The 16,699-nt window shown below is 48.5% G+C and overlaps 1 protein-coding gene across 8 annotated transcripts in view; it reads left to right on the forward strand.

Moving 5' to 3' along the window:
- Cit (citron rho-interacting serine/threonine kinase) overlaps positions 1 to 16,699 on the forward strand; it is a 165,529-nt gene that overhangs the window by 20,219 nt on the left and 128,611 nt on the right. For all 8 annotated transcript variants that reach the window (XM_076922554.1, XM_076922553.1, XM_076922556.1 and 5 more), the window contains exons 6-7: positions 9,083 to 9,225; positions 11,034 to 11,124. In XM_076922554.1, coding sequence (XP_076778669.1) covers positions 9,083 to 9,225; positions 11,034 to 11,124 — 234 coding nt within the window. The remainder of the gene's footprint in view (positions 1 to 9,082; positions 9,226 to 11,033; positions 11,125 to 16,699) is intronic.

Genomic DNA, 16,699 nt, shown 5'->3' on the forward strand with positions numbered 1-16,699 from the left:
AGTCCTGGCTTCTCTGGAACTCTCCGTGTTGAACAGGCTGGCCTTAAATTCACAGAGAGCCCCTTGGCTCTGCCTGCCAAGTGCTGACATTAAAGGCCTGTGCCACCACGTCCGCTTCACTACGTGTTCAGGTTTCATCCTCAGGAAGGCCAGTTTGTTTCCTGTAAGATAGAATCTTTTATTGGCCGGAAGCTCGCCAATTAGGTTAGGCTAGCTGGTTAAAAAAAAAAAAAAAATTCCCATTTGCAGTGACATCCCATTGAACTTGGCTCGCCATTTTTCTGCACTGCAGAGGTAGCATAGTTCAAGCCAGTCTCAGGCTCCATCTATCAAGGCTAGGCTGTGATTCTGGCAGGTGGCCCGCAGAATCAGTGTTTTGTTGATCTTACCACTAGCTTTTCTGTTCCATAAGCAAATTCATGAGGGAAACTGGTTAAAGGCCTACAGAGTTCCAGTTCATTCTGGCAGGGAGTACGTGGTCAGGAAGGGCAGCTCTTCATGGCTTCCAGGGAGAGGAGAGAGAGAGAGAGAGAGAGAGAGAGAGAGAGAGAGAGACAGAGAGAGACAGAGAGAGACATGGGAGAGATACATGAAGGAGGGAGAGGCAGAGAGAGACATGAGAGAGATATGAGACATGAGAGAGAGAGAGAACCCGTGCCCCCCCTTCCCCCAATGTCTCGGCATGCCTCCTTGCTGCTTCCCCTCAGGAGTCTTAGCTTATAGGATGCTGACACTTACACTTGAGGTTGGTCTCCCCACTGCGTTAACTCTCCCTGGAAATATCCCCTCAGGTACATCCGCTCATTGCTGTATGGTTTCCCAGGCATCCCCCTGTCCAATCAGATCCGCAGATATGGCTGATGATCTCACTGGAAGATTGGAAGGGTGGATTTGGGGCGACAGTTAGTGGTCCCCACAGGGGTACAGCTAGGACTTGAAGCCAGGCTCCTGGCTCTTACCAGCTTCTGGATCCCTACTCCTGGTGCTATCCAGCTGTATCCAGAGGGCAGGCCCCTGATAGCATCCTGGTTTGGTTGCTCTGCCTGAGGGCAGCTTTTCAGTCTTTAAGTTTTCAACACACACCGGTGCGATTCTGTGGGCGTTGTTTCCTTTGCATGTAGGGATGATTTGGAAATAACCTGGTTTTGGGCCACTGACCCCAGGGCATTTGCAGACACTGGCACCTGTTACCATCCCGAGTCAGGAGGGAGTTAATGAACACAGAGCCGTTGTTTGTGCTAGAACCAAGTGACAGCTTATGATAGTTTTGACAACGAGACATGTGCTGTTTTGATCTCTTGGCTAGGATTATCTGAATCTCAGGCATGCCTCAAAAGTCACCAGGCACGTGTTTGTGTGTTTCCTCTCTGGAAGCCAGGGTTTGGGAGGCCACTGCCCGTCAGGAAATCTGGTTTAAAAGGCCAGTTCTTGTTTTGTTGCTATTCCTTGTTTGCACTTCCCAGAGTCATCCTTCTCAGCTTGAATTTCCATTGGTAAATAAGATAGTAATTCCTTTTTTTTTTTTTTTTTGGCCCCAATTCAATAGCTTAAGTGTGTTACTGCCATTGGGGTTCTTGGAGTTTGAAGTAGTTGCTTTATGTTCAGCTCCTGGGGCATATTTCAAGAGAGTGCATTCAGAGTTTTGTCCTTTTTAGGAGACACAGTTTGGTCGAATGGCCTCTGTTCTCCATCTCTGCTCTCAGAGTCTCTGATTCGGGAGGTCTGACTGCGCTGCTGCTGCTGCTGGTTCAGTCTCTGTGAGAAGTGTTGCCTTCCTGTCATAGGCCCTCAGGTTTCTGATCATTGCTTCTTCCTTGGTTTGTGCAGTACCGGAGCGTGCACATCTGAAGTCGCTCGTTCTCCTCAGGCTCAGGAACGGGCTCCTTTGTAGTGTCTGCCATGGGGCGCTCCATTGTCCTCTGCTCGTTCCCTTTGCTCACCCGAATCTCTGTCAGCCGCCCTTCCTCAATGCTTGTCCCGGGTGGCTGGCTGAGTGCACTGCTTCCTGTGTAGACGGAGTGAGTCAATGCTCTGTAAAGACTTTTCCCTTTTATAAATGGCTGAATCAGGCTGGAACTCAGAGTTTCAGAGATAGAAGGCCTTGTCTCATCTCCTAGACGGCAGCCGTCCATCTTCCTCATGCTTTGGCCCTTTAACACAGTTCCCCGCGTGGTGGTGACCCCCAACCGTGACATTATTTCATTCCTACTCCATAACTGTAATGTTGTTACTGTTAGGAATCATAATGTAAAAATATCTGATATGCAGGATATCTGATCTGTGACACCCAAAGAGTTGTGACCCACAGGATAAGAGCCACTGTCCTAGAGGTTACCTTGTCCTTTCAGACAAATAATAGAAGGTGTCTGTCAAGGACTCTGCTTAGAGGATTCTGACCATCCGCACTGAGGCAGCTCCCAGGAGTACTGGGCAGAGCTCAGTGTGATGCTGAGGGCGTTGTGATGCCGAGAGCACCATTGCGTTTTGTGTGGCGCATGTTGAGTGTGCAAGCTTTTCAAGGTGTCATTCCTGAGAGGCAGCCTTCACAGTACGCCTCTACTGATGCTCCGGTCCAGCAAACTGGAATAGAGTCTTAGTCTACCCGCCAGTGCTAGAACCAAATACCAGAGACAGGGCAGTCTGTGAGACACAGATGCTCATTTGGCTCGAGACCCTAAGGACGCGTCCCCAGGGACAGGCTGGCATTTGGTCACAGGTTTCTTGCTGCACGATAGCATGGTGGGGAGTGTCACGTGCTAAGACAGTCAGCATTCGAGTCTGAGTGTCTTCTTACAAAGCCACTAATGTAACCACCACACACACAGGCCATGTCTTCACCTAACCTCCCAAAGGCCACGCCTCCAGTTAGCGTCGCCATAGAAATTTGGGGTTAAGTAGCCAATGTGTGGACATTTTTTATCCCTATGTGTATGTATGTGGGCACACATGTATGTGGTTCTTATGTCCACAGATGTGTATATGCACGTGGAGGTCCGAGAGTGATGTTGGGACTCTTCCCGGATCACTCCTTACTTTATTCATTGAGGCAGTCTTTCACTTGAACCCAGAGTTTGCCAGGCTGCCGTGTGGATCCCTTGTCTCTGCCTGTCAAATGCTGGAGTTACAGGAAGGCTCTGCCACGCCCACCCAGCATTTACACAGTTACAGGGGTCTAAACTCAGGTCCTCATGTGTGCAGCAAGGTCTGTGCCCACTGAGCCATCTCCACAGCCCCATCACATGAACCGTGTGTGCATGCGTGTGTGTGTGTGTGTGTGTGTGTGTGTGTGTGTGCGTGCGTGCGTGCGTGCTGTGCCTGCCATGACATGCTTGTAGAGGCCAGTTGTCTCCGTCCACCATGTGGATTGCAGGGAGTGAGCTCAGGGCGTGAGACCAGGTGCCAAGTGCCCTTTCCTGATGCACTATCCTAACCCCAACAGGTGAACTTCTGAGGACATGTTCAAACCGTAACAATACTAACGTAAGTGTTCATACCCACCTCACCCCATGCATGCACACGCACACAGATATGTGCACAAACACATTTGTCCTTCATTTTGACTTTAGCAAAATGAATGGAAATTGCCACTGAGTCCTTGGAGTACAGATGCAAAACCCAACAGTGAAGCTTCAGCTCCTTCCAAGCCGAACACATGTAAGATCTGCCCTTTAATTAGCATTTGCAGCTGCTGCTGTAGAGGGGTCTGTCTCTGTTGGCCAGAAAGTCTTTGCTTTGAAAGAGCGAGTCCTTCATAGCTCCAAGCCGGACTCGGCTGTCAGCTGCTATGTGGTCTCTGGCACCAGCGGGGCTGCCACATTGTGTAGGCCTGTTTCACCGGAGGCTCTTTCTGCCATCTTGTCTCCCCGGCCTTTGACTGCTGTGATTTGGTGACTTCCCCATTTGTGTACCCCATGCCTATTCTCTGTGTCCATGTCTCTCCGGTCCTTGCAAGGGTGGACAATGACTGTTTCAATGCCAACAGCCTGGTTATTTTCCAGCCCTTGATTGTCTGTGATCTTGTCTTGATATTCAGAAAGCCTCGGGTAGTCACTGAACACAAATGCAAGCAGAAGTGATGTCTGTGTTAAAGCCAAGGTCTGCTCAAGGGCAGGCTGCTGCGGAAACTTTGAATAGGACGGGATTAGGGAAGGGAATTGGTTCTGCAGCCTCATCAATAACGGTCCCGGTGCAGTGCCGGGTGAGCAGCGTTGGAACCAATCCTTAACAATGCATCCTTCAGGCCAGTGAGATGGCGCAGCCAGCAAAGGCACTTGTCCTGCGGTACTCATGACCTGAGCTCGATCCCTGGGAAGTGCGTGGGGAGGAGAGAACTGACTGCACAGAGTCTCCTCTGACCTCTGACCTCTGTATGCATCCCCTCTCACCTCAGTAATAACAAGTAATAAATAGTTTAGGAAGGCACATTCCTCAATTGGATGTGTGTGCCCCATATGCCCAGGACTCAGGATGCTGAGGCAGGAGGATTGCAAGTGTGAGGTCAAGCGTGGGGGCCCTGCCTCAAATAGTGCAGCTCCGTGAGCACTGATGCCTGAGTTCATTCACTCCATGAGCAGTTGGATGAACAGGAAAAATACCCTCACACCCTGATGCTTCTTATTACCTTTATAATAATAGACAGGATTTCTCTGGGTAGCCCTGGCTGTCCCGGAAGTCTCCTGTAGACCAGGTTGGTCTTGAACTCACTGAGATCTGCCTGTCTCTGCCTCACTAGGGCTGGGATCAGTGGTATGCACCACGACTACCTGGCAGTTATTTTAATTCTTTTGCATTCTGCTGAGTCTTCTCTATGAAGACACTGTTTTCATTTCTGATATTTAGAACACTAACATAGAGTAGACCTTTAAATATTATGGATGAAAGTGTCTTACTTTAAAAAACCATCAACACATCTATTCATCTTTGAATGTGTGTGCAGACTTGACACATTCGTGGACGTCAGAGGACAACTGGCGGGAGTCAGTTTTCTACCTTGTGGGTCTCAGGGACCGATCTCAGGTTGTGGGACTTGGTGGTGAGTGTGTTCGCTTGTTGAGCCATCTCTCTGTCCCATGCACCTTTTTTACAAAGCACTCCTCCCCGTGACCCTGCCAGGCAAGCAGGCTTGGAAAACCCTCTGTAGAGGATGCAGAGCCTTCTTGGGTTAAAAGCCATATTTTGGGGGTAATGGGCAGATCCTGCCATCTCTACAAAGATGAGCAGCCAAAGCTGGGGACAGAGACACATCTGTGGACCAAGCCAGACGCTACATGTGGGTTCTAGCACATCATAGGTGGTGATTCTGTTCTTCATTAGTTTATAATGATTTCTGGGCCTTGTCTCTGGGTCACAGCCTGACTTGAAGACTCTGAGTCTGTGACATTTGATGAGGACTTCGGTAGCCTCTTGGCTTGGTGCCATCTTTCACAGTCCCAAAGATGTTTCTGAAAGACCCCAAATCCTGATTCTTTCTCATTTCTTTTAAGTTCAGCAGCATGTTAACTGGTGAAAACCTGGGTTGCATTTCACACACAGTCTTCCACAAGAGCGCTGTGTATTCCTAACGAGACCTTTATTCTGTAGTGCCGTTATAGGCCGTGGATAATGTCTCCATCCTCAGAGCGGTTCTGATGTTGTACATGTGGAGATTAGTATGCTAATTGGAGATTGTGTTGGTTCTGGAGGTTTGATTAGGCTCTCTGATAAAGATCCATCCTATTCAGATGTTTGTCATTTAGGGTGTCTATTTTGGCCCCATGTCACGAAGTAGTCAGGCTGGCAGCTGTTGTAATTTTTGTGGCTTGTTTTCTCAATCAATCCCGGCTTCTGAAGACAGGGGGAGGTTGTTTGACCCTCAGAAATAGACGAATCTAGTTTGGGTGGGTATCTTGCAGAGAAGAGCAGTGAACCTGTGTCTTTTTCCCTTTGTAAGAGGTGCTGATTTTCTGGAAATTCCTGCTGGTTCTACCAAATAGAATCTTCAGGAACTGACGCTAAATCCTAAGTATCAGTCGGTCGGCGTGTGAACTCACCAAAGCTGCCGACAGTTGCCATAGTTTTGACTTTCCCAGGCTTAAACTTAGAGGCCATCCTGGTTCTCACATAACAGAGCCCGAAGGTCTGTAACAGTGGTGCGTCATCACAGATATGCATTGTTCTTATTTAAAACCATCTGCATTCCCAAAGTCCCGGTGTGTCTGCTATTATCTGTGAATTTCCTTTTGCTGCTTAAGACCCTCTTAATGGCAGTATATATTTAAAGCAGACTTAGAAATTAGCATTCACCCACATCCCCATGCCTGTAGAGAACCAGGTTGGGATGAGTGGGTGAGCTGTAGCAAGCCAGGTGGCTCCTGTGGGCTCCCATGGGGCTGAGGTGAGGAGCTGACGTCACTGTTGTCGGCTGTGATTTAGAGGAAATAGTTTTACCCCTTCTAGGTGTCCTGCTTCTTGCTGGTGAGCCACTTAGCTCTTAGCAGCTGAGGTACGAAATGGCATCTTGCCTTCCTAGGGCAGTTGTCCTGTGTGTGCACAGCGAGAGGAGCCACGTGAATAGATCGGTTCCCAGGCTATGAGAGGCTGTGCAAGTTCCTGGCTTCCCCAGCGGCATCTGCTTCTGGGCTGGTGCTAGGTCGACTTCCTGGAGTCTTGAGGAGGACTATCCTGGAGCCTCTGAGGGCCTTTATAGAAGTTCTCCATCTTGTTCTAGGAGCTTTCTGTTGCCTTGTTAAACACCACAAGCCAAAAGCAGCTAGGTCAGGAAAGGTGTGCTTCATTTGACACTTCAGGGCACAGTTCATCCCCGAAAGGAACTCAGAGAAGAGTTGAAGTAGAAAAGCCTTTCTGGCTTGCTCTCAGGCTGACATCTGGCTACCTTCCTTCTCCAGCCACCATGAGCTGGGAATCAAGGACATGCCCACTGCCATGCCCACAGGCCACCGGTAGGGCATGATGGGAGTGATCCCTCAGTTGAGGGTCCTTCCTCTGGGGTGTTGGCAACCAGGGCAGCCATTACACTTGCCTAGAGTTGTCTCCTAAGAGCACAGGAAAGCCACCTTGGGAGGAAAATAGAATTTACATCCCAGAACTGGCTCCTGGGATTCAGGGCTCAGTTAGATGCCTCCATCTCTTTCCTCATTGCTGCGACCAAATTCTTGGGAAGAAGAAGCTCCAGAGAGGAAGGCTTTGCTTCCGCTTCACATCATGTTGGTCATGGGGAAGGCACGGCAGCGGGACGGTGAGGAACTGCTCACATTGTGTCTACGGTCAGGAATCATGCCAGAGAGAAATGCGGGTGCTCACAGCCCAGGATCCCCGCCTGCAGAGTGGTGCTGCCCACGCCTAGGGTGGGTCTTTCCTGTTCAGACCCTCACAGCTACCCCTCCCCCAGGTGTGTTTCCATGGTGATCCTAAGTGCAATCAGGTTGACAGTTACGGTGAGCATCACTGGATTTAGTGTTTCTCCACAGAAGCGCATTGAAACATGTCCTTTCTTGAGAGGACTGGACACAAACTGACACTGGCCAACACAATGGACGTTAGAGCAAAGGTCAGAGAACCCCAGGGGAACTGCAGCACAGTCAAGTGGGTCTGAGCTTCTCTGCAGCCAGATAGGAAGCACACAGTGAGGGAGGGGAAGAAGGACTGGATCTCACGTTGGTTCTAGGCACCGAGCCAGGCTCTTTCAGGTCTTGCTCGATACTCACACAGTATAGCAAGGGGATTAGTCTTATCTGGAGTTCTCAGGGGCCGGCCATGAGAGGTTGAGACGTGAAGTCACCAGGTGAGTCAGACCAAGCTAACTGGCCTCCAGGTCATGCGTGGACTCAGGAACACCTCACCTGACTCACAAAAAAAAAAAAAAAAAAAAAAGATGGAGGGCTTCAGATTAAGCTCAGAGTGTAAAAAGTGCTGGTCATGCAGGTGTGACGGATACAGTTCAAATCCACAGCATCCGTGTAAAGCCAGTCGCAGTGTGAGCATCAGTAGGCCCAGGCTTCCTTCGGGGAGGCGGGAAACTGAAGCAGGAAGATATCTGGAAGCTGGAGGGCTGGCCCATCTGGCTTTGTAGTGGCAAACCACAAAGAGACCCTGACAAGATTGGAATCAAGGACTGACTGACACCTGTTGTCCTCTGACATCCACCTGTGTGTCGTGGCAGGTGTATGCCTATGTTCACACATGTACAAATGCTTGTGTGTGCACGTTCACATTGATGTTTTTCACTTCCTTAGGATGGAGTTTTCTTTTCTAACCAAGCATTTTAGCTGAGAGGTTGTATATTCTGATTTATTTCTTATATACACCAACAAATTAATTTTTCTTCTGATTAAAAATGGAGGTTAGTTTTTATCCTGTACCATCCTGTCACTTTCTGTGTTGGGGACAGCTTTCCACAGTAGCATGAATAGCCAAAGTCATGTGTTTTTAATATCTGAGTCATAGCCCATGAGTTAGAGGAATCCAAGCTCAGCTAGTCTCTTATGGATGGGGATCTGAATGATTTTCAAGTATACTTCCCTCATTATAAAGCGTTCAGTAGAGAATCTATTTACTTATCTATCTGTTATCTATGCATTGTAAGTACCAATAAAGTAAATTGTTCAGAGTGGGATAGCTAGGCCAAAGGGTATATATTCACTGTTAAATTTTTAATAAGAGATCATCAACTGCCTTCTGCACTGAGCGGAAAAGGGAAAGGTTGTGTTGCATTTACCACACGCCACTGCCTCTGTTCTGCTCTGGGCTGAGGGGAATGTGAAATGACTGCCCTCCAGGAATATCCATCTATGCAGTGTACCCGATCCGAGGGAGGGAATGTCTGGGGTGTCAACTTGGGCGGGTGTTGGAGGAAGAGAAGGACCTACTTCAGCTTCTCAGGTTTGCCTCGTGATCGTCATGCAGGGTGGCGTCTGTGGACATTCTCTGGGGTCACGTATGCAGTTTCTGTTGGGCAGAGGCCTTACCCTATGCCTGAGGATCCGTCTCACACATCTTTGTCGAGACTGCATTGTCTGAGGGCCTAATGGAGATGTTCCCGATCGGGGGTGTATAGAATAATGGATCGCTTTGCCACTCTCTGCAGGTCATGGAATATCAGCCTGGAGGGGATTTGTTGTCACTTCTGAATAGATATGAGGACCAACTAGATGAGAACATGGTCCAGTTCTACCTTGCTGAGCTGATTCTGGCTGTCCACAGCGTGCATCAGATGGGATACGTGCATCGGTAAGTGAGGCGCCCAGGAACACACCGAGAACTTTTCTGAATCGAGAACTTTTCTGAATCACGTACGAGCTGCTGCATAGAAAGGAGTGGCTGAGTAACTTCCGGGTCAGAAGACATCTTCATCTAGTTTTAGCCAGCCTGGCCTGTGATTGGCTAATGGCTCTCCAAAATGGCTGGCCTCTCATTTCAGCACATCCATAGGCCTGGCATATGTCTGATGCAGCCAGGTAGGAACAGGAACCCCCTTTCTGGGCCCTGTGGTAGGAAAACTGAGTGATGGGGAGAGGGACCGGCTCATACCCTGGGAAGAGAAGGTGATAAATAGCTAATCAGCACTGCCTCACCAGACCAGCTACTCACCTAGCGATTGAGAAAGGGCTGTTCTGGCTCACTGACGTGCAGGTTTCGCTGGTCCGTTTGTCCTGTTGCTTAGGGCAAAAAGCCTGTGTTAGCTCAATGACACCCACTCTGTGGTGGAGACACAGAGATAGAGGAGACGGTCCTGCAGATGATTTGAAATTTCCCTTCAGGGCTCGTGTATCTTGGTTGCCTGCCGTGATGCTTGACGTGATGGGGTCATGAGGACTCTGGCTTCATCAATAGGTTAATGTACCCAGGGAGGGAGTAACCTTGGGATTTTCCACCCGAGTTCCCCAAAATAGTGACTCTGAGACTTCTTATATGAATAAATGTGTAGCCCAATAGCTGTGGCTCGTTTCTGCTAGCTCATAACTCAGTTACCCTGTTTAAACTAGTCTAAGCCATGCCACGTGGTTAGTTACCTCTCCTAGGTTCACATGCCTATCTGCATCAGTGTTGGGGCAAATCTCTCACGCCTGACTATTTCCCAGAATCCTCTCTCTCCCCTGGGTATCCCACCTTTCAGTCCTGCCTCAGCTCATTGCTGTAGGCCTTTTATTGCCTGGTGATGCTTCCACACGGTACATAAGATTCTTTCTACATTCTGATGTTGTGTGGAGTTCTGGTAGCTGGGAGGTGGGGCTGGTGGAGGAAGCAAATCCCTGGAAGGTGCCTTTGAAATGTTTACCTTGTCCCGGTCTGTCTCTGGCTGCTCTCTGTTTTCTGTTCAGCACAAAGTGAGCTGCTTTGCTGGGTAACACTCCTGATGCCACGATCCTATGCCCACATCAGGTTCAAAGCAGCAAGGTCACCTGCTGGCTCGAACCTCTGCAGCAGGGTGTAAAGGCAACACCTTTCTTTCTCCAGGTGTTTTTCTCATTGATGACAAGTGTGTAAACCAGAAGGCAGGTCTCAGTGACCTGACGAGTCCCCAGCATGTGCCACCTCTTCTGGGTAATCACCCTGTCATGTCCCGCTGGGGTCCAAGCCTGCAACACATGGTCGTTTGGAGGGCAGATCCACACCACAGCATACATGCATGTATGCGTGTGTACACACACACACACACACACACACACACACACACACACACCCAGTGGGGATATAGAATATGGGATAAAGACTTTTCCATTTGTAAACCACATGACCTTGAGCAAGTTCTTTGGGGTTTTTTGGTCTTCATTTTTGTAATGTAAAAACATGAGCCTCCAGTAGAAGCAAGCCACCTGATAACATCTCATTTGCTTTCTTTTTTGCCCTCCCTCCCTTTTGAAAAGTTAAATTTAGTTTTCAAGACGGGTGCTAATCACTCATGTCTGCCAGTAGGGAAGGTTTGCATAGCATAACACACGAGCTACGGCTCTTGGCTTCCGTGAGGCCCGAGGTGTGTAGCTGGTGGCTGACTGACACACACACAATGCTAATCTAAGGCCGTGACCTTCTCACAGAGACATCAAGCCCGAGAACATCCTCATCGACCGGACGGGACACATCAAGCTGGTGGATTTTGGATCAGCTGCTAAGATGAATTCAAATAAGGTGATTAGAAAGTGCAATGAGACAGCTCAGGAGTTACGTATGGTCCAGAGCGTTCTGTGGTCCTCATGACTCTTCTGGGGGTAGGGGTGGAGGTGGAGGATACAGGGATGTCTCCCAGGTGGCGCTGCCCTTATGTTAATACCTGTTAGTGCCCTGCCAACCCTCACTCTTACCTTTTCCTCAAAAAGAAAGGAAAAGGCTCATGCTTCCCTTCCCTTCCCTTCCCTTCCCTTCCCTTCCCTTCCCTTCCCTTCCCTTCCCTTCCCTCCCCTCCCCTCCCCTCCCCTCCCCTCCCCTCCCCTCCCCTCCCATCCCCTCCCCTTCCCTTCCCTAGATTCTGTTCTGTCACCTTGCTTTCTTTTAAAATATTTTGATGAAACATAACCTTTTTCCTAAGTGCCCTCCATACGCAGTGAGATTGAAATCCGTCACTAGCACTGGAGACTTGGAGTTAAATACCCCAAGGTATCAGGATGGTGATGTTCAAAGTATCGTTTCCAAGTCTTGGGCCTTGGAAAAGTTGAGTCATGTTGCACATGCTAACAGAGAGCCAGGAGGGGGGCGTCTGAGATCAAGACTGAGGCTGCTTTCAAGGAAGATGACAGAATTAAGAAGACAAAGAGTTAAGAATCCTCTCAGCCGGCTGCTAGTGAACAGTGAGCTCGTGGTTGGCTGCGTAGGAAGGACAGGTCTGAGGGAAACGCTTCCTTAGGCCTCCAGTCTGAGCCGCTCGGTGACTGGAGCAAATCCTCTCTCTAGAAGCTGTAGATTCTACTTAAAATGCATAAGACCAGAGGCTGGAGAGACCGCTCTTCAGAACGCCTCCAGGTCTGAGACTTAAGTCCTTTATATGAAGGACAATATGTAAAATTACTTTTTCATCCCCAGATTCCTCTGGGAAAGGTGGATATTATTAGGTTGATATTAGGGAAAGGCTCAAGCTGTGTTAGCTCTGTGCACTTTGGAATCTGGCCGTGTATGTTCTGCCCCTCTGAGAACTTGCTGAGGTAACTCACTTAGCGCCAGGCCTCTAGGAAACAGGAGCCCCTTCACGCTGCCCAAATCCAGCAGTACTTTCTTTTTATTTTAAGGTTCTATGCTTTTAAAAAGAGTCATTATTATTTGTTGTTATTATTGGGTTTTGAGACAGGGTTTCTCTGTGTAGCCCTGGCTGTCCTAGTGAAATGTAAACTCGAGGCTGGCCGCATAGGAAGGGCAGGTCTGAGGGAAAAGCTTCCTTAGACTTGGAGTGACTGGAGCAAATGCTTACTCTGTAGACCAGGCTAGCAACAAACTCAGAGATCCCCTGCCTCTGCCTCCTGAGTGCTGGGATTAAAGGCGTGCGCCACCACTGCCTGACATTATTATTTTTATTTGTGTGTGTGTGTGTGTGTGTGTGTGTGTGTGTGTGTGTGTGAATATGTGCCACATGTGTGCATGCCTGAGATGGCCAGAATAGGGCAACAGATCTCCCAAAGCTGACATTACTGGGTGCTGTGCGCTGCCCGGCTTCAAGTGCTGGCACGCAAAGTTGGGTCCTCTAGACCCCCAGCAAATGCTCACAGCTGAGCCATCATTCCAGCCTCTTGGGTTGTCTTCTAATAATTTATTTATTTATTCATATTAAGATTGTGTAATCAGGGGCTGGTGGCATGAGTCATCGTGTTAAGGTGCTTGCTGTCAGTTCTGATAACCTGAGTTTCATCCCTGGGTAGAAAGAAGGAAACTCAATTCACCTCCACAAAGTGTTCTCTGAGCCCATGTGTGCACAGTGGCACCTGGTACCTGCACACACACACACAACACACACACACACACATATGACAGGGAATAAATGAATAAACATAATACAAAAAATTTTTTTAAAATATTGTAGAATCAAATTATTTTATGATTTTGGGTTTTTTTGTTTTGTTTGTTGTTGTTTTTTTTTTTTTTTTTTTTTCTTAAGATAGGGTTTCTCTGTATAGCCCTGGCTGTCCTGGAACTCACTCTGTAGAACAGTTTGGCCTTGAACTCAAATCCGCCTGCCTCTACCTCCCAAGTGTTGGGATTAAAGTCGTGCGCCACCACTGCCCGGCCATTTTATGTTTTAAATTCCAAAATAAATAGCATTAAGGATGTTTGGAAATAAAAACCACAGGGAAATATTTTATTTCATAAGCTTATAAATCCATATATACTATATTTTTAAAAAGGGTGTTGAGGGTATAGCTCAGTGGTGGAGGATACACTTTCTGTGGTAAGGCCCTGGGACCCACTATGGCACCTCTCCTCCCTTCCCACCCCAAGGAACGTACGGTTCAGAAATAGAGGTGCAAGGGCAGACTTTAGTGGAGAAATGCACAGGGAACAGATTGAATAGCCTAACGCTTTCCTAGGATTCAGAAACTCACAAACTGTATTAGCGGCATTAATAAACTGATGTGTTTGGGAGAATATTAGATGATAGGTTTATAACCCAACAGTAAACCCTTCACCACGGCCGTCTGGGTCTGGATAGTTCTTTGTTGTGGGACCTGTGCTGTGTATGATTGGATGTCTAGCTAAGTCCCTGATCTCTCCTCGCTCTATCTGCCCGCCCCACACCTCTGTTGTGACATCCCCAGATGTCTTCAGCTCTCCCAGTGTACCCTGGGGTGGAGGCAAGGAAACCCACCCTGGGTTGGAAATGTCAACTGTGGATTGAGAAGCCTCTGAAAATGAAATAATTATAGAGTTGGCAACGTGTGTCTGCAGTAAGAAAAGCCCACGGGGGAAAAAGTAGATAATGGTTTACCAGCGCCTCTTGGTGAATTACAAGAGGGTGAACAGTGTGCCCTGAGCTGGGAATGGCCACTCATGCTGTAATCCCAGCACTTGGGAAGCAGAGGGATATCTGTGAGTTAGAGGCCAGCCTGGTCTCTATATAGCAAGTTCTAGGGTAGCCTGGTCTACCTAGTATAGACAAGGGCTAGACTCTTATCTTAAAAAAAAGAAAAAAAAAGCAGACAGCCGCACCTGCATCTGCAGTCAGTCTCGCCACCGCCTTCTCCGTTTGAGCTGCAGCAGCTGGCTCTCCAGGCGGGAGACACTCGGGTTTATTGGTCTTGGAGTCACGATGCTCAGACACACTTGAGAGCCCGTCTCCCTTTCCTGTGCTGTTAGGGACAGAATGCGAAAGACATATGAGGACAAATGTAACAGATTTGTGGTGTTTTATTTCATGTGTGTGTGTCTGCACATGAGCGCATGTATGTGTGTATGTGTATGAGATGTGTGAGCATGTGTGTATAAGTGTGTGCATGTATGTGTGAGTGATGTATGAAGCATGTATGAAGCATGTATGTGTATATGTCTGGGTGTGCATGTATGTGTGGGTATGCTTACATATATGGATGAATGTGTGCACACACACATGTATGTGTGTGTGTATGAGATATGAGCATGTGTGTGTGAGTGTGTGAGTAATGTGTGAAGCATGTATGTGTATATGTCTGGGTGTGCATGTATGTGTGGGTATGCGTGCATATATGGACGAGCGTGTGTGCACACATGCACATATGTGTGTGTGCATGTGGATGTGTGTGAACATGTAGCAGTCAGGATAACCTCCAGCACCAGTCCTCCTTGAGTTGCACCTTGTCTGATTTGGGCTCTCTTTGTACCTTCTTCTATATAGACGCTAGGCTGGCCAGCCGTGGATGCCTGGGGATTCTTAGGAGTGCTGGAATGCAGTTGCCACCATGCTTGGCTTTCCGTGGACTCCAGCCCTAGAATTTAGGTCCTCTGGCTTATGCTGCAAATGCTTTACCCATGGAGCCATCTCCCCATGTCTCCTTTAGCAGTGTTAGATGTAAGGGACTTTTTATTGTAGATGAACAGCAGTTTAGATTCTAGATCTTGTGGGTTGATCGGTGAGAAATTCTATTGCTTTGTCTCTGATTCATGGCGGGCGAGAGCTGACCGTGTTGATGCTGGGTAGGTAGTTTACAGGCCTAACATGGGCTCTGCTCAGTTTTTGTATTGTGACTATGGATATGACTCTCGGTAAAGTGCTGTCTCGTGAGCCGGAGGACCTGAGATCTGCCCTGAGTGAGAAGGTCAGGCATGATGGTGCACAGTGAGACTCCAGAGCTGGGGAGCCTTGCAGAAGCAGGGAGCTCCAGGATCAGTGAGAGATCCTCTCTCAAAAATCAAGGCAGAGAAGGGCGGGCAAGATGGCTCAGCAGGTTAAAGGTGTTTGCTGCCAAGTGGGACAACTTGAGTTCTCTACCTACAAGGACCCACAGGCAGGAAAGGAAGTACTGAGGTCTGCAAGTTGCCTTATGACTTCCACATGCTTGGTGGTGGTGGTGGTGTGTGTGTGTGTGTGTGTGTGTGTGTGTGTGTGTGTGTGTGTAGAAAGTGAGGAGACACCCAGTTTGTCCTGTGTCCTGTCTTCACATTTGCACATGCGTGGCCCCCCAGTTCACATGTGCTGACTTTCCTGCACGCTACCTGTAAGTCCACAGATCTCTGTTCATTTCCAGATGTCCTCTTGTTCTGTGAGTATGTAAGTCGTAAACGAGTTGGGTGATTTTTTTCCAGCTCCTGAAATCTTTATTTCATGGTTCTCATTCAGAAGGCAGCATTAGAGGACTTTACCTTAGTCAGCAGGACCATGGGCCAGGCGACCTCAGGGCCCTCTGTGTGACTTAGGCCCACTTCTCTTATTGGAGTCTCAGAGAAGGGCAGACAGCTCACATGTCTCTTGAGGCTCTCAGGAAACTAGATGTAAAGGGTTTGTAAATAAAACTAGCTGAGTGTGTAGCAGTGGGTCTCCAGAAGCTGGAAACCCAGAGGCAAAAAGTCTTTTCACACCTAAGTAGGAGAGAAGACTTCTTCTATTCCTGTTGTTTTCCTGTCCCTGTCTTGTGTATTTATAGACAGAAGAGTGCATGTTACATAGACATCTCAAAATCACTCCTGTGGCTGGGCCCTCTCCTCTTCCTCCACCCCCTCTCTTGGACCCAAACTCTGGGGGGGGGGGGGTGTAGGTTTTTCCGACCCCACAGCTAGAAATGAGAGAAACAAAAACTTACTCCTACTTCTGCAGGTATGTATCCATGTGTCTGCATGCATGTGCATGTGTGCGTGCATGTGAACGTGTGTGTGCTACAAGGAAAAATTGTTTACATAATTTCACATCTCAGCCTTGTATGGCAATGGTTTAGAGAGAATAGTTTCCTCCCATATTTTAAAGATTTATGTAAAAATTATGTGTATGTTTGTGCATATGCTAGTGCAGTTCCCACGGATTCCAGGAGGGGGCGTCTGATCCTCCCCCCCCCCACCCCCCCCCATTCCCCCAGCTAGGTTACAGGTGGTGGTGAGCCTCCTGCTCTGGGTGCTAGAAACCATACTGGCTCCTCTGTGGGATCAGCGTGTGCTTGTTTTTTGTTTTGTTTGTTTCTTAAGACAGGGTTTCTCTGTGTACCCCTGATTGACCTGGAACTGTAGACCAGGCTGGCCTCAAAGTCAGAGATCCACCTGCCCCTGCCTCTCGAGCGCTGGGATTAAAGGCTGTTCCACCGCCGCCCGGCTTCAGCTTTCC

Source organism: Arvicanthis niloticus, chromosome 24 (assembly GCF_011762505.2).
Source record: "Arvicanthis niloticus isolate mArvNil1 chromosome 24, mArvNil1.pat.X, whole genome shotgun sequence".
Taxonomy (NCBI): Eukaryota; Metazoa; Chordata; class Mammalia; order Rodentia; family Muridae; genus Arvicanthis; species Arvicanthis niloticus.